General features: G+C 45.4%; 1 protein-coding gene across 1 annotated transcript in view; it reads left to right on the top strand.

The window, feature by feature from the left end:
- SDCCAG8 (SHH signaling and ciliogenesis regulator SDCCAG8) overlaps positions 1–24,721 on the top strand; it is a 231,828-nt gene that overhangs the window by 101,069 nt on the left and 106,038 nt on the right. Inside the window, exon 14 of the mRNA XM_061626111.1 lies at positions 1,515–1,642. Within this exon, the coding sequence (XP_061482095.1) occupies positions 1,515–1,642 (128 nt within the window). The remainder of the gene's footprint in view (positions 1–1,514; positions 1,643–24,721) is intronic.

Raw genomic sequence — 24,721 nt, forward strand, 5'->3', positions numbered from 1 at the left:
CCTGTTTTATAAATACAAAGGATGGAGCAGCTTCTACCCATCAGTGATCAGAACAGATAGAAATGGAAGATCAGATAATGTAGAACTGGCTTATTCTTTGCTTTCCCTGTGTTCAGGAAAAAACTAGGAGCTGCCCCATACCATCAGCCTTTGGAACAGCAGCACTGGGCTGTTTCAAAGTAACAATATCGTTCTTAACTGCCTTTGCCTAGTAGTAAGGGAACAGCATTTTTTGCCAGAGTCTGTGAAGTGCTACTCCAGCACTGATTTGATATGTGACAGAGCCTTCTTTTTCATTTTGCCTATTTATGGATGAGTGTTCACTCTACATATCACCCTTGCAAGTATCAGGTGCTTACATCAGATTGAATATCAAATGCAGTGGTTGCAATAAAGTATAGTTTATCATGATAAGAACCAGCCTAGCCTTCCCCTGGGCTTGTATGCTCCCACCTTTCGTCTCCTCCAATGCAGTTGGAGTAACAGCTCCTTTTTGCTAAACCATTCAGAAAAGTAAGAAGTGAACAGATCCTGAATGCCTCCCAGTTTTCCTCCTGCTGGAATAGGTTCTCTTCTTCAAGATTCTAAGACAGGCAGGAGGAGGAGAAGAGTCAAATCATAATCACCCTCTTGGTGAAGGGGTTTTTGGATATTAAGCCAAAAAGATTGAGTTTAGCAGCCACCTGAACTGTACTGTCTTTACATGTGATCGTCTGTAATATATCCCCATTTTAAGAGTACCTCAGTTCTTAAAAACTTCTTGATTTAACGTACATATTGAAATAGCTAGTCTAGAGCCACCCAGAACTTTAACATAGAGGTAGACTGCTTGAGATCTTAAAAGTCTTTGGAAAATCTAAGTCCAAGAAGCAAATACCATTTCAAATATAACAGATTATTTTTTTAAAAAAAGTATACCCCTGCATACCTTGATACATTTCTGAAAATACCAGATCACTGAAAGGTCCATGTTTCTAACCATAATGAATTGTGAGTTCATGAAGTCATCTCTGGAAAGTGAAGTAGCTATAACTTGTGACTTTGTAGACTGGGGCTTGATTGAAACATTCTCAAGAAAAAACCTTGGTATGACTGCATATGTGTGAAGCACAAAGGTTATTTTGGGCCACTACCAGTATTTTGAACACTCTGTTCTCTGCTGAGACTGCTGTTGAATTGTATCTGTACCTTTGACTTCCTGATGCCTTCCAGTTTGACCTCACTGTACTCACTGTACTCTTTGTTTCTTTAGGATAATGTATTAATTGCTGTACATATGATGGCATAATCAAAATGTAATACATGGTTGCCTTTATTTTATTGTTGCCTTTTTTAAGTGGTTTGATGTTGTATTTATAATTTTTAGTATTCATTTCTTTGGGTATTAAATAGAACACAAAATAAATGAATGTAGATAATTCTTTGGAATATGTACTTATCACTTGTTTTTGCTGATATTGTTCAAAATTCTGTATGCTTTCTAAGAGTGCTTCCCACACTTTTTTTAAAAATAGGATAGAAAAAGAGAACATTCAGCACAGCTTTAGCAATGAGGCAAAGACCCGAGCCCTCCAGGCCCAACAGAGAGAGCAGGAGCTGACACAGAAGATGCAGCAAATGGAGACCCAGCATGATAAAACTGGTAGGTGGTAGGGAAAGATTAGAGTCTGGGCACTCACTCACAAGCCCGGCCCATGCCTTACTGTGAAATGACATCAGGAACACCTGTAACCTTTGGCTGGCCGAAGGGAGCAGATGCTAACTACACCGGAGATTCCGAATTACATATTAGTTAGCGTTTAAAAGAGAAAATGGAAAGTATTGCCCACTGTCTGTTGATTTCAGAGTGCTGCTCTCACATCTGTTGCACCATCTGGATTATGAGTTTATTTACCTGTGTTCAAGAAACGTAAAGCTGAGAGGGACCACAACAAAGTAGAAAAACAAAGGACTTGTTTTTGGCTGGATTTTCAGGCACACATGTTATATAAAGAAAATAGCATCAGAAGCTCTGCAGGAAATGCTCTGAGCTTACAGTTAAAGTCTCTTGAATAGCATTGAACAGTTCCCACAGTACACACATTATAGCTACTCTAAAAGCTTAATGAGTTTGCTTCAGAATCCAAACTGGAGAAAAGCTTTAGCCATTAATCGGTACTTAATTCACTGTCGCAGCTGGATGTAATTCACTGGCTCCAAATTAATATGTTCCTTTATTTAATCTTTGCAGGCTCACACATTTTTAGAATTTGTATATTCTGTACTCCTCAAATCAAGATGGATCTTTAATCCTTTGCAGCTCTGAGAACCTGAAGAATGGAGTTTAAATTGATAAATATAGGACATTGGTAACAGCTGGCAGCATGACTTGAACCTGATGTGTTTCAATATTTTGGCACAAATGATCTGTAATTCTTTATCTTTTATAGTGTGAAAGTAAAATGGATTTACAGAATTGTAGACAGTCAAAATATTATGTGTGGTCCTTTTATATTGGGGGTGGACCAATGGCTTTTTAGCTCCACATCAGAACTCTATCAAGAGCTGTAGAACTGCAGCAAATTTTCATATTTAAGCTGTAAGTAGCATTGCTCACAGAAAATATGCATAAATTGCATATTTTCAGAACCTGAATTCTCAAACTACAATTGGTGGATGTGTTGCTGTTGGAAATTCAGTGAGGCCCCAGTAATGCATTTAAATGTGTGTACAGACTATAAATGTTGCTAATCGGTTTAGTAAGACTGGGAATAATATACCGTATATTCCGGCGTATAAGACGACTTTTTAACCCTGGAAAATCTTCTCCAAAGTCGGGGGTCGTCTTATACGCCGGGTGTCGTCTTATTAGGGTTGCCATATTGCCCGAATAGCTGGGTTTTACCCGGATTCTAAGCATGCCACCCGGCGCCCGGCTAGCCCCTTAGGTGGCCCAGATTCTCAGCTTTCATTTAAAAAAAAAATTAAGTTTCTAGGTGGTGCGGTTCTTGAGATATATATAAAAACGTCAGGCACCCCCCCCCGGTTAAATCTTTTTTTAAACTACTGTATAGCACTTCGTAGCTTTAACCCCGCCCGTTCAGGATTTCAGCCAATCAGTGAAGTGTTTGTTTGGTGGCAGTGTCTGCAATTGCGAGGCCAGAAAATGGTGGTTTCCCCTCCTGTTTATCTGAAAATCTCATAAATTGGGTAGGTATATACATTTCAGTTTTTCCCCCTGTTGTGTGTAGGAGTCAGATCCTGGGCAGTGTTTTGAAAACCTTCCCAATAGTTGCTTTTGCGGGTAAAAACAGTGCTAATCCCATATGTCCAGAGTAAATCCTATTGAATTCAGTAGGAATTACTTTTGAGTAGACATGATTATGAATGTGCTGAAAATCAATGGGACTTTGGAGTGAATGTAAAAAAAAATTGTGTTTGTGTTCTCTTTCTGCCCCCCCCCCCAGTCCTATTTTAAAGCAAGTAGGCAGGGCTTACTTAGGTATTGCAGTTTTTATTCTGTAGGAAACTAATACTGATTTTTAAAAAACTAATACTGATTTTTCTGCAATGACCAACTGGTTTGACAATAAACTATTATATGGGCTGTATGTATTTATACATCTGCAGTGTGTGCGTGTGTGTATGGAGTCTTTCCAACACCCCTGTGAGGTAGGGTTGGAAACCAAGGCAGCTCACAATAAGAAATAAAGCCATTTAAAATCCAATAACCATAAAAACAAGTATAAACAGTTGCAAAACAGTGTAAAGTGGCATGATTTGGAATTTTGGGTTGTGTGAATGAAGTTGCTTATCACTTCAGGTTGCATTTCTGTCCCTGTTTGAGTAAGCCCCATTGAATACGCTGGGACTTGCTTCTGAATAAATAAATTTAGGATTGCACTATAAATATCTTTACAGTTTGTGTAAATAATAAATATATTTGATAGTTATGCTTACCTAAATATTTCTTCATTTATCATATTTTTGGTTTTTGGTTAGGAATCCTGACTGGTTGTGAGATGCTTAGTTTTTTGCCTTATAGGAATGTTGTTGTGGTTGGTATGGTATTACATTTAGGAAAGTGTTACTGCCTTCTGTATTTTTTTTTCCTATTTGCATTTCACTTATCTTTAACCTCACTCCGTTACAGCCATAGAAGCAACAGCAGCATATGCAAGATAATTAACTCCCATTAGTGATAAGAACAAGAATTTATAATTATTATTTCAATTAAAACAAGAGGCTTATCAATACTTTGAAGAGGACCAGATATTTATTTTCTTTCTGAGGCCAGGACTGGGTCTTTCATGATGCCCGGTGTGTGTGTGTGTGGGGGTAGCAGGAGAGTAATCGATAAGACAGACATCCTGGCATTGATAATCGAATTAGCAAGGTATGTGTGGGGTTGTTGTACACTTCCAGGCTCAGTTTCATTTTGAGTATGGAGGTGGAACCTGTGTAGATGTGGTTGCTCAAAGGGAGAAGAAATTTTGAGTTAAGCAAAGCTCTGCTTTTATAAAACCTAAGAAACATACAGATTTTGAATGTCTGAGTGCCTGCACCAGTGGAATACTGGAGGAACTTGTAAAACTTGCTGCAACAGTATTTAGAACTGAGCATGTGGTGTGAAAGACTTCTTTTCCTAACATTTTGGCTTGTTTTTCTCTGATTGTGTATTTTTATTGTTTTTACTATATTTGTAAGCTGTGCTGAGCTCTGTTTTTAACAGCAAAAGGGCAGGATATAAATTCTCTTAATCAATCAATAAATACTCCATAGTGTTGGAAACTAGAGTCTAGGCATTTAATGTTGCTTTAAAAAAAAAGATTTCTCACATCTTTCCCCAGTTTTTGGTGGTAATTCCTAGGCACAAAAACAAAACAACTGGACAATCCAAATATTAATATTTATAAGTTTATAAGTGACAGTTTTCCTGCTAAGTACCTGCATGTCATAAGCAGGGGTAGTCTTATACGGCGAGTATATCCCAAACTTTATATTTTAACTGGAAAAGTTAGGGGTCATCTTATACGCCCAGTCGTCTTATACGCCGGAATATACGGTACATATATTTTCCTTTTTAGATCATATCCCAACCCTCCCATAATCTGTGTGTCTGGTTTAACCCAATATTTACCACTTATTAAAAGAGAGAGGAAAAATAACAAATAGCTCAAGTTCCCACTATGTATTATATACATTTCCCCAAGCAGGTGGTGACCATTGAGAGTTATCCATGGCCTAGGTGTATGTTCTCCCTTGTTCTGGTCCAGGCTTGGTCCCTTAGCTAGGGTGAGAAGAAAGCTAGATCCCTGGGACAGGGGACTGGCCAAATTGAAGGTAGCAATCAGATTTCAGGGCACTCCAAAAGTGCAGGGTCTTAAGCTGAAGCTGAGGTCAAGCATAGTGTGGCAGTCCAAAAGTGAGTGTGGTCCAGTAGCAGAGTCAAAAGGCAAAGGCAAATACAATTGGGCAGTCCACAGGTAGGCAGGATTCCAATAGCAAGGTATATTAGCAGGAGTCAGTAGCACAGGGTCAGTCTGGGTTGGAAGCCAGAGAAAAAACTCCACAGAAGTAAGGACTGGTAGTGTTCCAGGAATTAAGAGTCTTCAGCTAGGAGTTTGTGGGTCCTGGTCATCCAGACCCAGATTCTGGCTGTACCAAGAGTATCTAGATTTAAATTAACGGGGCAAGGAATAAAAGGAACATGGTAGTTGGAGTCTACTACTGACCACCCAGTCAAGGAGAAGACAAGGATGACTCTTTTGAACAGTAAATTGCCAAAGTTTCGAGGAGGCATGATCTAGTAGTAATGTGGGACTTCAATTACCCCAATATCTGTTGGGAGACAAATTGTGCCAAACACGGTCTCTCCAAGAAATTCCTGACTTGTGTTACTAATAACTTTCTCCTACAGAAAGTGGAGGATGCAACTAGAGGTCAGCCTTCCTTGACCTGATTCTAACTAATAGAGAGGACTCAGTGGATGAAGTGGCATTTACGGGAACTCTGGGGGAAAGTGACCATGCTATACTTGAGTTCTTGATTTTAAAGGAAGCAAAAGCTGAGAGTAGCCATATATGTATCCTGGACTTCAGGAAAGCCTATTTTAATAAACTCAGAAAAAGGTTCAGTAAGGTTCCATGGCAAGCAACCCTAATGAGAAAAGGACTCCAAGATGGGTATAAGTGTATAAAAAAGGGAAATTCTAAAGGCACAATTGCAAACAATTCCAACAAGGAAAAAAGGGGGAAGTCAGCAGAAGAAGCCAAAGCTTAGAGATTACCTGAAAACAAAGAACACATATTATTATTATTATTATTATTATCTTTATTTATACCCCGCCATTTTTCCAAAACTGGAACTCATGGCGGCTTCCAGATAAAAAATACATATAATTAAAAACATACAAAATCTACATTAAGATAAGATTAAACTATTTCCAATATTAAAACCATACACACATATAGCTAAAAGAGTTCAAACTAGTTTAAAAATAATATAATAGACATTAGCAAAGCAGCACCCTTCATGCCCTATCCTTAGCCTTCAATTCCAAAGGCCTGTTGGAATAGGAAGGTCTTTGCTTGTCGGCGGAAGGACTGCAAAGAGGGGGTCATTCTTACCTCCCTATTTTAACAGTTTTTACGATTAAAACACAGCAGACAAGAAACTCCCTAGTGCAGCCAAGGGGGCTGCATGGTCAGCAAGATCCACTTTGTCTGTTTGCAGGGCATGGCTTGTATTCAATCCACAGCAGGCCTGCAAAAGGGACATTTGTCCTTTGCAGACACTGGATTCAAAAGGGCTCATTTGAAGCTGTCACCTAAGTCATTCAAAGTTGTCACGTTGCATCATAATAACATCACGTGACTGACATGTGGGCAGTCACATGGGGTGGAGAAAGGATTCAGCCCATGGGCTAGATCCAGTTTTCCACCCTGACCTACTACCTCACCTGGGTTAGATGAGCGAGGCCTATTTCTGTAGTGATGATGAGCTATTTACAGACATTACAGCCACCTACATTTGAAAGTGCTTCTCTGTGACCTCCACATGGTTACCGTCACATGTGAAGCAGCCCTGCGTTCTGGGCTTTACAATCCGTTCAATCATTGTTAAGGATCTTAAGAGATATTTGTAGCTCCTGTATTTGAAAACCAATATAAAGCTGTACTTTATACTCAGAATTTTCTTTCAACGCCCATTCTATTAAAAAAAAATAGGCAAGAAAATTGGATTGTTACGTGTACACTGTATGAACTGGTTAAACAATAACAAGCATTACTTCAAAGGGACAACAAAGGGTTCCCCCCTCCCCAACTTTCACTTTTGTTGCTCCTACCTTCTGGGGTGTCCATGGTCTTTTCATAATTCTCTCCCACCTCTTGTTCCAGATGCAAAGGTCTGAGGCTAAGTTGATTAAGTCTGTGCTATCTGTGCTATCAAGCTCGAGCACAAGGGCAACTCAGTAAATCTGGGATGGAAGATTTGAGGAAGGGGAGAGAAAGTATCAGTGCTCTATAATAAATTTGAGTGGATATTTTACGAGTTCAAAAAAGAAAGCTGGAGAGAAGCAATGTACTTTGGAGAAGAAAGGGATGTAAGGGGTTTGGTTAGTTAAATTTATTGGGAAGGGCTAGGAAAAGGGTTGAACGTTGTGAGTTAACATGGAAAGCTTGGACATTAAGAAAAAAGGAGCTCAGAACAGGAAAATGCTGTGATGGGTTTTGTGCCAGTATAGGGATATCAAAAATATTTTATGATGCATCAAAAAATACCTTTGACAACCGATCTGTAAATTGTCATTTGCAACAACTTAAGAGAAAGCATGGCACCTTGAACTTAAGTTACTACACTGGCAGGTCAGATATGGAAGAAGGAAAGGACTTCAGGCAAGGGGGGAAAAGAAAAGAAGGGCAGAATAATGATATCTGGAGAAGTTAGATGGGAATGAGAGTCTATGGTTCAAAATACCGTATATTCCGGCGTATAAGACGACTGGGCGTACAAAGGAAGAGTACAGACATGTAGCACAGAATTGCAGGGATGGTATCAGGAAGACTAAAGCTGAGAATGAGCTGAGGTCAGTGAGAGATGCAGAACCTGGTGCAAGAGGTAAGTGTTGTCAAACTGATTGGGAGCAGTGGGCATAGTGCCAATTGAACATTCATGTAAATGGTCAATTGCCAAGAAAATCCAACACGGGCACTTTTACTTCAAAAGAGGAAACTTCCTCCAAATTGAGGGGATTAGTAAAAATAAATATGAAAGGCAAAGTCCAGAGGGTCAAACCATTCCAAAGTGCTTAGGAGCTGTTTCAAAACACAATATTAAAAGTTCAACAGGAATGCATATTGCAGATCAGGAAAGGTATCACCAGGGCTGAAAGGATGCCAGTATGGTTAACAAACAGAGTTAAAGAAGCTATTAGAGGCAAGAAGGCTTCCTTCAGAAAATGGAAAACTTGTCTGAATAAATAAAAAAGAACACAAACTCTGGCAAAAGTAATACAGGAAGACAATAAGAGATGCTAAAATATGAGTATGTTGCTAAAAACATAAAACCCCACAACAAAAAAATTTTTAAATACATTCCAAGCAGGAGACCATCTAGGGAGGCAGTTGGATCCTTGGATGACAAGGAAGTCAAAGGTATGTTAAAGCAGGATAAGGAGATTGCAAAGAAGCTAAATGAATTCTTTGCATCTGTCTTCACAGTAGAGGATATAGAGCAGAACCCTGTGCCTGAAACAACTTTTGTAGGAAGAGAATCTGAAGAACTGAGGCAAATGGTAGTGACCAGAGATGAAGTTGTTGTTATTGTTATTGCTATTATTGCTATTATTTCCATTTATAAACTGCTTACTATCTAAAAGATCTCAAGTTCTAGGCTTAACAGACAAAATAAAAATTGACAAATTGCTGGGTCTGGATGACATCCACCCAAGAGTTCTTGAAGAACTCAAATGTGAAATTGCTAGTCTTCTAACAAAAATATGTAACTTGTCCCTCAGATCCGCCTCCATACCTGACGACTGGAAAGTGGCCAATGTAACGCCAATATTTAAAAAGGTATCCAAGGGGGATCCTGGAAATTACAGGCCAGTTAGCTTAACATCTGTCCCATGAAAATTTGTGGAAAGTATTGTTAAAGATAAAAAAAACCAAGCATGTAGAAGAGGGATCCTTGCTGAAGCAGAACTAGCATGGCTTCTGCAAGGGCAAGTCCTGTCTCACTAACCTATTATACATACATCAATCCCTAGGAAAATTCTGGAGCAGATTATAGAGCTCTCAACCTTTAACTGTCTTGAAAACAATGCAGCAACTAGCTAGAAGCCAACATGGATTTATGAAGAACAAATCCTGCCAGACTAATCTTACTTTTTTTATATAGTAACCTCCCCAGTAGACTGTGGAAATGCTGTGGACATAATATATCTTGACTTCAATAATACTTTTGACAAAGTGCCCCATGATATTCTGATTAGCAAGCTAGCTAAATGTGGGCTGGATGGAACAACTATCAGGTGGATTCACAGTTGGCTACAGAATCGTACTCAAAGAGTGCTTATCAATGGTTCCTTCTCATTGGGGGGAGGTAACAAGCAGGGTGCTGCAGTCTTGGGCCCAGTACTCTTCCATATTTTTATTAATGACTTGGATGAGGAGGTACAAAGCACGCTTATCAAATTTGCAGATGATACAAAATTGGAAGGCAAAGCTAATATCCTGAAGACAGAAACAGAATGATCTTGATAGGCTGGAGCACTGGGCTAAAAACAATAGAATGAAATTTAACAGGGATAAGTGCAAAGTTCTACACCTAGGAAAAAGAAACCAAATGCATAGTTATAAGATGGGGGATACTTGGTTCAGGATGTGATACTTGGTTCTCACTACATGTGAGAAGCATCTTGGAATTGTTGATGATCACAAGCTGAATACAGTATGAGCCAACAGTGCGATGTGGCTGCAAAAAAAGGCAAATGCTACATTAGGCTGCAGGTATAGTTTCCAAATTGCATGAAGTAGTAGTTTTCCCCAGGTAGCATGCCATCACATGGGTAGTACTGTCATCTAGCATCCGAAGGCAAGAATGCACTGAAAAGACCAAAGGCAACCATGCCCCTCCCACTCCAGTTCATTCTTGCCTTTATCTGAGGCTCATTGTATCTCCAGAGCATGAGGAATTAGTTTAGGAATTAGTGTTAGTGTGTCTGTTTGTGTGAACGTGTGTGTGAGAGGGAGTGTGTAGGAATTGGGGGCCTCTCTATTCCCCTCTGTTTTCCCTTTTTTCTAGCCTTTGCCTTTTCCCTTCCTCCCTCTCCAATCCGCTGGAGGTGGTGGTGTAGTGTTTGTCTCCCCCCCCAGTCCCTTTTCTATCCCCTTCTGCTGGCAGCGGCCACTTTACGCAGCGCCGCTGCTCGCTTCCTCCCGCACCGGGAGTTGGCTGCCACTTCTGTCTTACCCTGGCCTTCAGAAGCTCGCGCCGCTACCTCCCCAGCTCGTTAAAGAGCTTTTTTCTGTGGATTGTCTCCAAACGGTGCTGGCTGCGGCTTCTCTCCTTTCAGCTTAGGAGCTCACAGCTCTGCCTTCCCCCTCTGCCACCCTAAGTGGCACCAGCTTCCCTTCCCGCCTGTGGGTCTCGGAGCTCCTGGCTGCTTGGGAGCCAGCTTAGCAGCGGCTCGCTCCATTAGCAGCTCATAGCGCCTGCTTCCTGGTTCAGCCACCCCAAGCAGTGCCAGCTCTTCCTCCCTCCTGCGGGATTCAGAACGCTCGCCTCTTCGGAGCAACTTTAGCTGCAGCTCGCGTCAGCAGTACTCTAGTCCTCACCTGGCCTTTCCTTCAGGCAATAAGGGGCTGTTCTAGACGTAGCCTGCTCTAAGCGGCTGTGTTTTTTCGCAGCCACCATTAGCCCTTGTTTTCCTGCCATTTTTTCCGCGTTCGCCATTTTGCCTGCCTGGTTCCCGCCTTTTTTGTCCCCTCCCCTCTCCTCTTTAGAGCCTTCCCCTTGTTGTTTTTCCTTATACTGCCCTCTCCTTTGGCTGTGTGAGGGCTAGTTCGTTTATTCCTTCTATACTTTTGATATTTTAATGCCACATGGTCTCTACCATCTAATATGGTGCTGTAGAAGCTGGATAGCCTGAGATATAGCGCTCTGAAGCGATACCGCACCTTCCCCATTGTGTGCGTGTATCTCGCTGTGTTGGTGCCATACTGAATCAAAACTATTTCTTTTGGCGCCCTAGCCTGGACAGTGCACAGTAGCGGTACCGCACCTTCCCCAGTGTGTGTGTGTATCTATTTTTTGTGGGCCATACTGAATCAAAACTTACCTTTGGCAGCCTGACCTGGACAGTGCACAGTAACAGTCCTGCACCTTCCCCATTGTGTGCGTGTACCTAGCTATTCTGGTGCCATAGTGAATCAAGACTATTTCTCTTGGCACCCCAGCCTGAATAGCGCAACTTTTTCCTCATTGTCATACTGCACAGGAGTGATACCGCACCTTCCCCATTGTGTGCATGTATCTAGATCCTGACATGGCAGATCAGCGACCAGAGGCAGCGCAGACCTTGGGCAAACCAACAGCGCACGGCCCCGGCGCAACACAAAGCCACAAAGCACATGCATTCCAAGCTGCATTCCAAAGCTGTCACCAAAACTAAGCATCTGTCTACCCACAGCACTTGCAAGCAAGCCCGATATGTCTCAGTCCCGGCCTTAGAGGACAGCCAAACACCCTTGCACTGCCCCTGTCATTCTATGTCAGCAGCATCTCGCCACTCTGATATTCCTCCTGTGCCAGATCCCATCAACAAGCTGGCTAAGGAGGAATGGATCCGCCCACTGCACCCACATCGCTTCTCGCCATTAGCCAACAGACTCTATTCGTTGGCCCCAGAATTCATGTCTTTCCTGAATGTCCCTGGAGTGGATCAACCAATTTTGAACTTGGTATCTAGGTCTCTCCTTCCGAAAGAAGGAGACTCCCAGTTCAAAGACCCTTCTGAACAGCAGCTGGACTTTGCTCTATGTAAGAACCACAAGGCCTCCACCTATTCTATATGGGCCTCTACTGCCGCCTCTATCTTCTCAAGAGCCTCTATGATGCGGCTGGATGACCTTTTGGATGATCCCAATCCGGATCCGGTCAAACTGTGAAAGAGTCTAGTTAAGTTAAACAAAGCGACTGCATTTGTGGCAGACACCACTCTGGACGCAACCCACCAAGGAGCACAGGCTTTAGCTGCAGAAATAGTGGCTCGGTGAACTCTCTGGCTCCGACACTGGGACACTGACACCACAGCCAGGGCCAACTTGTCTATGGCTTCATACTCGGGGTCCTTGCTGTTCGGAGAGGAAGCCCTTAAAGCGGTCTTGATTGACCCTAAGGACAACCAATCAGCTTTAGCCATAGCCAAGAGAGATGAACGCAGACTGTTTTGAAGGTTTGCTCCATATCGCTCTTTCCAGCCCTTTTGGGGGCATGGCCTGGGGGGGCGAGGCCGCGATTCTAGAATTGCCTATTTCTGCTCCTCCAGGGCACCCTGGCCCAGACAGTGATTCCAGGGCAGAGCTCAGTACTAGGGATGACAAGGTCCATCTTCATCATACAGCCAAGGAGCTCGTCAGTGCAGACAGTTCTGACGCCATACCTATTGGAGGCAGGCTACTCCTCTACGCAATTTTCTGGCTCGCCTTAACACAGGTCTCTTGGGTCAGAGGAATTTTTTCCCATGGCTACAACATAGAGTTTTGGTTGACCCCCCCGGACAGATTTTGCCCCTCTCCCATATCCAGATCACACAGGAGGGTCATGCAGGATGCCATACGTCATCTCCTCGACATAGCTGCAATAGAACCAGTACCGCCAGCAGAAAGGTCAGAGGGCGTTTACTCTGTTCTGTTTGCGGTTCCCAAGAAAGATCGGTCGTGGAGGGTGGTCTTAGACCTCAAGTTTGTCAATTGCTTTGTGAAGTACCATCGGTTCAAAATGGAGTCCCTGGCATCAATTATGGAAGCACTGCAACAGGGGGACTTTCTGGCATCCATCGATCTGACAGACGCTTACCTCTACATCCCGATCTGACCTGCCCACAGATGATTCCTGAGGTTTTTGTTAGGCCAGCACCATTTTCAATACCAGGTCATGCTGTTCGGCCTTGCGTCGGCCCCAAGGGTATTTACCAAGGTGATGGTCACCCTAGCGGCCTTCTTCCGTCTACAGGGAGTCCATATCTACCCCTACATGGACAACCTTTTACTTGGGTACCTTTCAAGAATCAGGCCAAAAGACAGATTCACCACACTCTCGAGGTTCTTGTCCCGTCCAGAGTCGATACCAGGAGACTGTGATGCTGGTGCAAGTAAATCTCGTTTTATTAGAGTAATGGATACATCAAAAGCAGTGCGCTTCATAGAAAACCCTACCTTTAGTCACTAGGAATCCCTAACTACACTCTTGACATGCTCTGCGACGTAAGAAGAAAGTTGACTCAACACCCCCCTCAATACTCAGCAGACTTATATAGGGAAAGTTTTTGAGCACAATCTCTCACTCCTTCGCACACCCGCCCTCTGCCCGGTACGCTTTTCCCGCCGCTGAGAGCGAGGTGAGGGGGGGCGAGCCTCCATGGGCTCATCTGACGAAACAGGGTCCTTATCAACAGTCCAGGAAGTAGAGGGCTGAGAAGCGTCAGGCGTCTCTAAGTTACTGCGGGACGAAGGGGGGGGTTACTGCTAGTTCACGGCTTGGTGAAGGAGGAGTTACTGCTCTTTCGGAATCCTCCCCTAACTGATCCGTCGGGATGGTTGAAGGCTGAGTGCTGTCCCCAAGGGGGGCTGGGTCACCCGTGGGAATTGGCGGAGCATTTAACACACTCATTTCCCTAATGTCTGGAGTAGACACAACAGCAGCTGGATCTTCCGCACCTTCTGGCAGTTGAGGCGTCTGCAACTCATGCCTTCCCCCTCCCTGCCCTTCCAGAGAGAGCTGGGGCTCAACCGTTCTAAGGACCCATGGCTGGCTAGTCAACATAGAAAGGAGTCACCTAGAGCCAACTCAGCATCTGCAGCATCTGGGAGCGATACTGGACACTACGCAGGCCATGGTCTTCCTGTCTCCAGAGCGTATTTCAACCATCTGAGACATGGCAACCCTGCTGATGCAACGCTCAAGGGCGGATGTCATGTTTCTGGCAAAAGTTCTTGGGACGTTAGTCTCCACCATTCACATAGTCCCATGGGCCTGACATCACACTTGACCACTCCAGTGGGCCCTATTACCATTTCAGGCGGACATTGCCAATTCCAACCATCGCGTGATCCACCTGGAGCCATCGCTGCATGTGTCCTTCCGCTGGTGAGCAATGACGCCACACCTCAGCAGGATTACTCCATTTTGGGAGCCAGACAGAGCCATAATAACCACAGATGCCAGCCTGACCGGCCGGGGCCCCCACCTCAATTCCCGCTTTGCCCAGGGCGTGTGGTCCAGAGTGCAGCAGTGTCAGAATATAAATTGGCTGGAACTCAGAGCTGTCTACCTGGCCCTTCAGCATTTCCAGCTACTATTGTCACTGCAGTATGTGCTAATCCAAACAGACAACATATGCATGAAATAGCATTTGAACAGGCAGGGGGGAACCAGGTCTCAAGCGCTCCGTGCAGAGGTGACCCGAATCTTTGACTGGGCCGAGAATCATCTGCTGTCGCTAAGGGCAGAACGTCTCAGCGGGGTTCTGAATGTGACGGCCAATTGGCTAAGCAGGCAGCATGTGAGTCTGGGAGAATGGAAACTTCATCCAGTGGTGTTCGACCTCCAGCACCGGTTCGGCACCGGTCTGGCACCCTCTCGGTGGACCTCTTTGCCTCGAGCCACAATTGCCAGCTGCCCCGCTACTTCTCGAGGTACCTGGAATTGACTGTGGAAGCGGTGGATGCGCTGACAGCGCCCTGGCCAGACGGTCTACTGTACGCCTTTCTCCCAATATCTCTCCTGGGCAGGATGTTAAGAAAATTGCGGCACGAGGGGCTCAGCTACTCCTGATAGCCCCATACTGGCCTCGCCGACCGTGGTTTTCGAACCTTCTCTCACTGTCAGTAACAGACCCCTGGAAACTGCCTGTCAGGCCGGATCTGCTCTCACAGGGACTGATCTGGCATCCGGATCCAGACTGGCTGAGTCTGACAGCCTGGCATTTGAACGGAGGCAGCTGAGTAGCACAGGACTGCCTCGGGGTGGTTGACACAATTCTAGCATCTAGGAGACTGTCGACAAATCGCATTTATCAGAATATTTGGCTTGCCTTTTCTAGCTGGTGCACCTCCCAGGGCTTCCTGGCTTCACATGTCACTGTACAACAGGTTCTGCAGTTCCTATATAGAGGGCTGAAAATGGGACTAAAAGCAAACACCTTGCATCGTCATGCCTCCACTATCTCCTCAGTCCTGTCTGTCTCCTCATCTGCCGTTCCTGTGGGCTCTGACCCACTCATCAAGCGCTTTCTGAAAGGGGCTTTCTGCCTTTCTCCGGCCATGTGTCACCACTTCCCTTCCTGGAGTCTATCGAAGGTCCTACAAGCCGTGCAGTGCCCTCCGTTTGAACCCCTTGCTTCAGTGCCTCTCTGACTGTTGTAGTTCAAGGTCCTGTTCCTGGTGGCGATAACATCGGCAAGAAGAGTCTCAGAGCTGGAAGCCTTGTTATCGGCCTGCCATCTCTGCATCTTCCATAAGGACTCAGTTGTGTTGCGGCCAGATCCATCCTTCTGCCCCAAGGTCAACTCAGTGTTCCGCTGTAACCAGGACATTGTTCTTCCATCATTCTGCCCGAAGCCTGTCCATCCACTGGAGAAGGCCTGGCATTTGCTAGATGTTCAGAGAGCTCTCAAGATCTACCTATCTCGCACCCAGGATATCAAACTAACTGAGTCATTATTTGTATCCTTTCACCCTAGGACCTTGGGGGAAAAGGTCTGTAAATCCACTTTGTCTTGTTGGTTGTGCGCTTATATTACTCTAGCATATGAGTCACTTAACCTTCCAGGGCCTACTAAGATAACGGCACATTCCACCAGGACAGCCGTTACTACGTCTGCCTTCGCAACCAACTCACCTCTTGCAGATATCTGTAGAGCGGCTCTATGGTCTACTCCAGACTCCTTTATTAAGCGTTATAAGATAGACTGCTACGCCTCCACTGACGCTTCCTTTGGGAGGCGTGTTCTGCAACAGGTTGCTTCTCATGATAAATCAGTGGGTGGTCCCTCCCTATTAGGGCTGCTTTGGTACATCCCATGTGATAGCATGCTACCTGGGAAAAACAGTCCATTGGCCTCACCTGAAGGGTGGTTTTCCCAGGTATCATGCCATCACGGCCCACCCTCTTGGAGGAGGATGCGGTGTTTTCTACCGAAAGTTACATATTACTGTTCCCCATTAATCAGGGTTTCTTTATATATTAAGTCAAGATCTGTTTAAGATTATATGTGTTGCTCCTACGTGGTTAGTTCCTGTATTTTCCTTGCTGGTAGGCCAGTTGGCCATTGTATTTCTCAGATATCTCACTCCGGACTACTTGTGAATGAACTGCAGTGGGAGGGACATGGTCGCCTTAGGTCTTGACTTCAGTGCATTCTTGCCTTCGGATGCTAGATGGCAGTACTACCCATGTGATGGCATGATACCTGGGAAAACCACCCTTCAGGTGAGGCCAATGGACCGTTTTCCTCTATTAGGCACTGGCTAGGCCTCTGTCAGGCCCAGGATGTGACTCAGGAACCAGACCAACGGCTGTAGTTAATTCGTGTTTTATTAGGGTAATGTCCAAACAAAGACTGCGTTTTCTCATGAAGCAATACAGGGATACAGGTCCTGCGGCATTGGGAGAAAGTTGACAGAGCAAGGGACTTCTTCCCGCCTGTTCTTTAAGAAGGGGCCAAACGGGCGCGCAATCTTTCGCTCCTCCTTAACTGCCCCTCAGATACTGCCCGCCTTCCCCCCTTCTCTCCTGTCTTTTCAGCTGTCTGCGTGTGCGCGGTGAGGGGGGAAGCATCACCCCCTCCTCTTCTGAAGTTTCCGATTCTAGGATGGGGGATAGGGGAGGGGCTGATGGTAAACTGCCTCCCCGCTTTTCGGCTGTGAGCAGCCCTCCCTCTTTCCCCTCTTGCTCTGAGCCTGAAAGAGGGGGAGGCGTGAGAATGTCCAGGGAGGGCTCAGGCTCCCCGTTGCTAAGCGACCTTATCACTGGCAGTTCCTCTGTTTCGTCTTCACTCCAAAGGGGGGAAGTTCCTCCCCCTTCCCTGTGCCATCCATCCGAATACTCTTCTCCCAACTCTCCGGGATCCAGCTCCCTGGGATTGGGACCCCAGCTCTGCCTTCCGACACCATCCCCCCTCCCAGGCTGTGCCCCCTCCCCTTGTCTGGCTTGGGACGGTGGGGAAAACGTTGATGGAAAAGTTTTACCAATTCTGGAGCATGCACATCAGCTGCATCTTCCCATGATCTGTCAGCCACCCCATAGCCTTTCCAGTGAATCAAGTACTGCAGCTTGTGGCGTCTGATCCTGGAATCTAAGATCTCCTCAACTTCAAACTCAAGCTGCTCATTTACCAGGAGTGGAGCTCCGGGAGGTTCCTCCGGCCGTAACTCACTGGGAGGGGCGGCTTTCGTTAAGAGGGATCGATGGAACACAGGATGTATTTTAAACGTGTCAGGCAGCTTCAGTCGGTACGCCACGGGATTGATTTGAGTTTCTATTTCGAAAGGACCCACCCTCTTGTCTTGTAATTTTCTACATTTGCCCGGCATCTGGAGGAAGCGGGTGGACAGCCATACCTGGTCTCCCGGTTGAAGGGGGGGGCCTCCTTCCTGTGCAGGTCAGCAACTCGCTTGTACTCCGTTTTGGCTTCGTTTAACTGCTGTTTCAGTGTCTGTTGCGCTGCTTGCAATTCCTTAAGGAAGTTCTCAGCTGCCGGTACCAGCATTCCTTCTGAGCTGCTTGGAAAGACTTTAGGATGGAATCCATAATTAGCGAAGAACGGGGTTTGTTGAGTGCTGGAGTGCAGAGAATTGTTGTAGGCGAACTCTGCAAAATGCAAATATGATACCCAGTCAGTCTGTTGATAGGACACATAACTTCGTAAATATCTTTCCAAAACGGCGTTCAAGCATTCCGTCTGCCCATCTGTCTGGGGGTGATGGGCAGAGGAGAGTTTTAATTCCGTCTGCAACTGTTTCCACATTGCTCTCCAAAATTTGGCTGTGAACTGAGTTCCTCGGTCTGAGACTACGCTGTTTGGCAATCCATGCAGCCGGTAGACTTCTTTTATGAATAACTTGGCCGTTTCTTTAGCCTCTAAGGCCCCTGCACAAGGAAGAAAGTGTGCCATTTTGGTAAGTAGATCCACCACTACTAAGATGGCTGTCATTCCTTGGGACTTGGGTAGATCAGTTATAAAATCCATGGAGAGGTCCTTCCAGGGTTCGTGTGGGACAGGCAACGGTTGTAACAGTCCTGCTGGTGTCCCTGTTTGTGTTTTTGTCCGCAGACAGACAGAGCAGGACTTTACATAACTCTCAATATCCCGACGCATTTTAGGCCACCAGAAGTCCTTGGCCACGTTCTGAATGGTCTTGTAAATCCCAAAGTGTCCCGCTGTGATGGAATCATGACACTGACGTAGGATTCTGAGCCTTAATTCCCCTTCTGGCACATATCTGGCGGTTTTGAACCATAACAGTCCATTTCTCCAGTGAAAGGTTACTTCTGAGTCTTGACCTTGTCCCGTCTCCTGCTGATATTTTAGCATGTCTGCATCTTCTTGGTGTGCCTTTTTGAGTTCCTCTTCCCATGAAGACTGGCATACTCCCAACGTTAATTTCTCTGGCGGGATTACGTACTGAGGCTGGTCCTCGGATTCACTTTCTTTGTATTGTGGCTGTCTGGATAAGGCATCCGCTCTCTGGTTTTTGGCTTGGGCATGGTAAGTAATCTGGAAGTTAAACCTAGTGAAGAACTGGGACCATCTTATCTGTCTCTGGTTCAGCTTTCTGGCTGTTTGGAGGCTTTCAAGATTCTTGTGGTTGGAGCGCACTTCAATTCGATGAGAGGTCCCCTCTAGGTATTGTCTCCAGTTTTCAAAACAGTCCTTGATGGCCAGCAGCTCCTTCTCCCAAACTGTGTAGTTCTTCTCTGTAGGCTTTAACTTCCGAGAGAAGTACGCACAGGGGTGCAGCTCCTTCCCTTCTTGGTCTAATTGTAGCAGGACCCCCCCGATGGCAAAATCTGAAGCATCTGCTTCCACTACGAAAGGGCGGTTCGGATCAGCAAAGCGCAGAATGGGCTCAGTAGCAAACCTTCTCTTCAGCTCCTCAAAGGCCTCGGTGGCGTTCTCTGTCCATTGAAACTTCTTCTTCCCCCTTAAACAGTCAGTCAGAGGAGCTGTTAATTTGGAAAACCCTGGAATGAACTTTCTGTAATAATTGGCAAACCCCAAAAACCGTTGTACATCCTTTTTGGTGACAGGTTGGCCCCAGTCCAATATGCAGCTTACTTTCCCTGGGTCCATCTCCACGCCTTCCGCTGAGATTCGATATCCAAGGAAGTCTAGAGACTTGAGGTCAAATCCACATTTCTCTAATTTAGCATACAGGTGATTTTCTCTCAGTCTCTTCAACACCGTCTTCACATGCTGGTCGTGGTCTTCCTGGTTCTTTGAGAACACCAGGATATCATCTAAGTAACAGATTACATACGTGTCCAACAAGTCTCTAAACACGTCGTTCATGAATTTTTGAAAAATTCCTGGACTTCCACAAAGCCCGAACGGCATGACCAGGTATTCATACTGTCCGTAAGCGGTCAAGAATCCTGTTTTCCATTCATCTCCCTCCTTCATTCTGATCAGATTGTACGCTCCTCTCAAATCCAACTTCGTGAAGATTTTTGCAGAGCGCAGTCGGTCCAGCAACTCTGAGATCAGGGGCAGCGGGTAGCTGTTGGGGATGGTGATCTGGTTCAATGCGCGATAGTCGTTACAGGGTCTGAGTTCCCCCCCTTCTTTTTCACAAACAATAGTGGCGCTCCAGCAGGGGATTGTGAGGGGCGTATGAATCCTCGCCTCAGGTTTTTATCCAGGAATTCCTTCAGGGCCTCCCTCTCATTCTCTGTGAGAGAGTAGATTCTCCCTGATGGGATGCTGGCTCCTGGCACTAGGTCAATCGCACAGTCGTAAGGGCGGTGGTAAAGTCTCTGCCTCTTTTTCATCAAACACATCTTTGAATTCTTCATACTTTGGCGGCAGGGTCACTTGCTCGATCTCTTGCACTGCCCCCGCTAAGGTGTTCTTGATTCCTTCAGGTTGACAGTTCTCCTGGCAATACTGTGAGGTGAACCACACCACCGCCTCCTTCCAACTTATTTTGGGTTCATGCTTTGCTAGCCAGGGCATTACCAGAATCACCTCAAAGTTTGAGAGATCTGACATGTATAGCGAAATGAACTCTTCGTGCCCAGGGATTTGAAGTTTCACTTCCTCCGTGGCTTGTGTCACCCCTCCTGACTTCAGGGGTCTCCCATCGATAGTCTCCACAGCTAGGGGAGCGTCCAGTTTCCACCGGGAAATTCCATGATGCTTGACTAACTTTGCATCAATAAAATTTGTGGAGGCTCCACTGTCAATTAAGGCAGTGGAATTAAACACCTCTCCTCTGGAAGTTGTAATCCGAATAGGCAAGACCAACACCCCCTTTGAGGGAGGTTGGATCGTTGGGGGGCCTTTATACAACGCTGCCCCCAGTCCACCGGCCTGCACGTGGACTGGGTGTTCTAGTTTCCCGACGGCTCGGCTTTCCCCCCTTTCAGTCCACAGTCTCTGGCCACATGGCCCGGCTTTGAACAATAAAAGCATAAACGTTCCCGTTGTCGTCTTTCCTTTTCTTCTTCCGACAGTCTTGGCCTAGCCCCTCCATGTCCCTCAGTTGCATTACCTGCCATCCCTGCAGTGGGAAGGGTCTTGTTGCGGGATGCCGAGGCTGAGTATCTCGGGACCTCCTGCTTCCTTTCCAGGCGCCTTCCTTCCATCCGGTGATCTATCTGTAGGCATAGCCGGATGAGCCCTGGTAGGTCAGCAGGGGGGGGAGGTCCTGGCCAACTCATCCAGGATTTCAGCATTTAATCCACTCTGGTACATAAACATCAGGGCGGTGTCATTGTAACCAGTTTCCTGGGACAGAATTTTAAAAGCGTTAGTGTACTCGGAAACAGTCCCTTTAGCTTGCTTCAGAGCGCCTAGTTGCCACGCTACTGTTTCAGCCCTTTGCTGGTCTTGAAACATCTCGGTCATCTCCTGTATAAATCCTCTGTACCTTCCTAAGACAGTATCCTTTCTCACGAGATACGGAGTCACCCATTTTGCAGCTTCTCCCTCCAGGAGACTAATCACGAAAGCTACTTTAGCCCCATCGTCTGGAAATTCCGTGTGCCTGACATCCAGATATAACTCACATTGAGCCACGAACGTTGCCAACTGATCACTTTGTCCTGCGTATTTGGGGGGCAATCCAATGGGAACCTTTACTACAGCAGCTGGAGGGGCTGTTCGCATCTGGTCTATCGTGGCCTTCAAGGTTTGATTATCCGTCTTCAGCGCCTTGACTGCTGCTAGCAGGGCTTGAACATCCGTCTGCAAATCAGCTACCTTAGTCCTCAAGAGTTCCACTTCTTCCGTCTCAGAAGTGGGGTTCGTCCCCCCCGCTGCTCCCTTTGACATCTTGTCCCAGTCAAGTGAAGAGAGCGTTGAGGGTGATTTAGGTGGCTCTGTCAAGCTGTCAGGCCCAGGATGTGACTCAGGAACCAGACCAACGGCTGTAGTTAATTCGTGTTTTATTAGGGTAATGTCCAAACAAAGACTGCGTTTTCTCATGAATCAATACAGGGATACAGGTCCTGCGGCATTGGGAGAAAGTTGATAGAGCAAGGGACTTCTTCCCGCCTGTTCTTTAAGAAGGGGCCAAACGGGCGTGCAATCTTTCACTCCTCCTTAACTGCTCCTCAGATACTGCCCGCCTTCCCCCCTTCTCTCCTGTCTTTTCAGCTGTCTGCGTGTGCGCGGTGAGGGGGGAAGCATCACCCCCTCCTCTTCTGAAGTTTCCGATTCTAGGATGGGAGATAGGGGAGGGGCTGATGGTAAACTGCCTCCCCGCTTTTTGGCTGTGAGCAGCCCTCCCTCTTTCCCCTCTTGCTCTGAGCCTGAAAGAGGGGGAGGCGTGAGAATGTCCAGGGAGGGCTCAGGCTCCCCGTTGCTAAGCGACCTTATCACTGGCAGTTCCTCTGTTTCGTCTTCACTCCAAAGGGGGGAAGTTCCTCCCCCTTCCCTGTGCCATCCATCCGAATACTCTTCTCCCAACTCTCCGGGATCCAGCTCCCCGGGATTGGGACCCCAGCTCTGCCTTCCGACAGCCTCATCTTGAGTACTGTGTCCAGTTCTGGACACCACACTTTAAGAAGGATGCAGACAAACATGAATGGGTTCAGAGGAGTGCAATGAGGATGATGAGGGGACTGGAAACAAAGCCCTATGAGGAGAGACTGAAAGAACTGTGCATGTTTAGCCTTGAAAAGACTGAGGGGAGATATAGCACTCTTCTACTTGAAACCACAGAGGAGAGCCAGAATCTCTTCTGGATCATCCCAAAGTGCAGGACATGGAATAATGCTCTCAAGTTACAGGAAGCCAGATTTCAGCCAAACATCAGGAAAATCTTCCGAACTGTTAGAGCAGTATGACAATGGAACCAATTACTTAGGGAGGTGGTGGGCTCACCAACACCGTAGGCATTCAAGAGGCAGTTGGACAGCCACCTGTCAGATATGCTTTACATTGGATTCCTGCATTGAGCAGGGGGTTGGACTCAATGGCTTCCAACTCTACTAGCTCTACAATTCTCTGATTCAGCTGGTTGGCCCAACCTTCAAGGTTTCCTCCTTCTAAAGTGGTCCCTTACTCCTGAGGAGTCTTCCTCTTTTGGGACTGCGGTGCACACACAGATGGCTGCCTGCACCTGCATCTTCCAACACTGATGTTCCCTGTGTTGCACTGGTTACCTATACATTTAAGCTGTTATTGTTGCCATAATGTTGCCCTAACAATTTGGGTCCCAAATATCAGAAGTGATGGCTCTCCGTATAGATGCCTGCCCATACATTTAGATCAGAATTGCCTTTGAATTGTCCCTTGGTACTTTGTGGGATAGTATGGAATATGGTATTTTCTGTGATAGCACTCTATCTCTGCAATGATGTCTCCTCTGTGATGTATCTGGTGCCAACACTGTTTACTTTTCAGTGCTGCTTAAAGATGTGGCTCTTTGATATAGGAAGAGAGATAAATATGAAAGAACGGACTTGGTTATGGGCTTATACTCTCTCTGATCTCAGCCAACTTAAAGGGAAAATATTATAAAATATATCAATGGTGTATAACACTATATAAATTGAATATAACATACAAAATTGGTCAAAATAATTGCTGGAGACATAGGAGGAAAAAAGCTGATTTTAAGCTTATTTGGGGGGGTTGTCTATATATATATAGGTTGTCATATGTCTCAAGACCCTAAAATAACTTTGCTTGGATATATAAGATATAATTCCAGAAATAGATTTAGAGGTAGGCATAAATATATTTACAACAGAAAAAATAATTATAGCTGAAAACTGGAAAAATCCACTGTACCTTATAGAATGGATTGAGAAAATATGGTCTATTGTGATAATGATAAACATATTATAAGACACTTCAAGTTAAACATCAAAAAAGTTTTCTCGAAAAATTGTATTTATTTTTGATGTTTTGGAACAATAAATATCAGGACAATGTGCAACCATATGTTGCTTTTAATTTGTTGAAACTATATAGGTATAGTATATGTATTATTAAAATGTACCAGTTATGAATGAAAAAAAAAGATGTGCCTCTTTGACCAGGCTTTTCTCAAGGGAGTGAGGTGAGATTGTGAGACCTTCTTCCCCTTCCACAAGCATTTTCCCCTCCCAATGACCTTTATCTTTGAATGCTAGTAGTGGTTTGTGAGAGTTACTCCCTTTGTGTGCCTTTTTATCATTGCCCCCACCCACCCAATCACTACATTTTCTCTTTTGCTCTTATCTACCCACAATTTTGTAGTCATACGAGCAGAGCAACTGCGTATATGGAGTGAGTTGTGCTGGTCTATTCACAGTTCTAGCTCCAACCTGGTTAGATCTGAGAGTGATAGTGGATGTTCTCTGGGCCTGTACAATGAAGTGTATGTGTGTGCTTACTTACCAGTGACCTTTCTAGTGTGTAGCACATTCCAGTGCAGCAATGGTTTCATTCCTGTGATGGTAGGATATTCATTATCATGGCTGTCTCTCTCCCCGCTTTGTCGTTCATGTTCAGTGACTGAGACTCATCTTTGGATTCACTCACCAGATGAAGTATGGTGAGCATTTATGAGGAGCAGAGCTGAAACGGTCTCCTTAAGGAAGCCAACCTAATCCCAGCACTGACGTTTTTTAGACACCAAGTTAAGAGCTTGCTTTTTAGAGTGGTCTTTGGTGTTGGTGGAAGGGGTTTTTGTTTGTTAGTTTGTCTGTTTTTATTTGTTTTAGTCTTTTGCTGTTGCACTGTGACGAAACTTTCCCCTTTTTGAGGGAGAAACTGGTGGTTTCATTGTTTATATGACTGTTG

The sequence above is a fragment of the Rhineura floridana genome, chromosome 4 (assembly GCF_030035675.1).
Source record: "Rhineura floridana isolate rRhiFlo1 chromosome 4, rRhiFlo1.hap2, whole genome shotgun sequence".
Classification (NCBI taxonomy): Eukaryota; Metazoa; Chordata; class Lepidosauria; order Squamata; family Rhineuridae; genus Rhineura; species Rhineura floridana.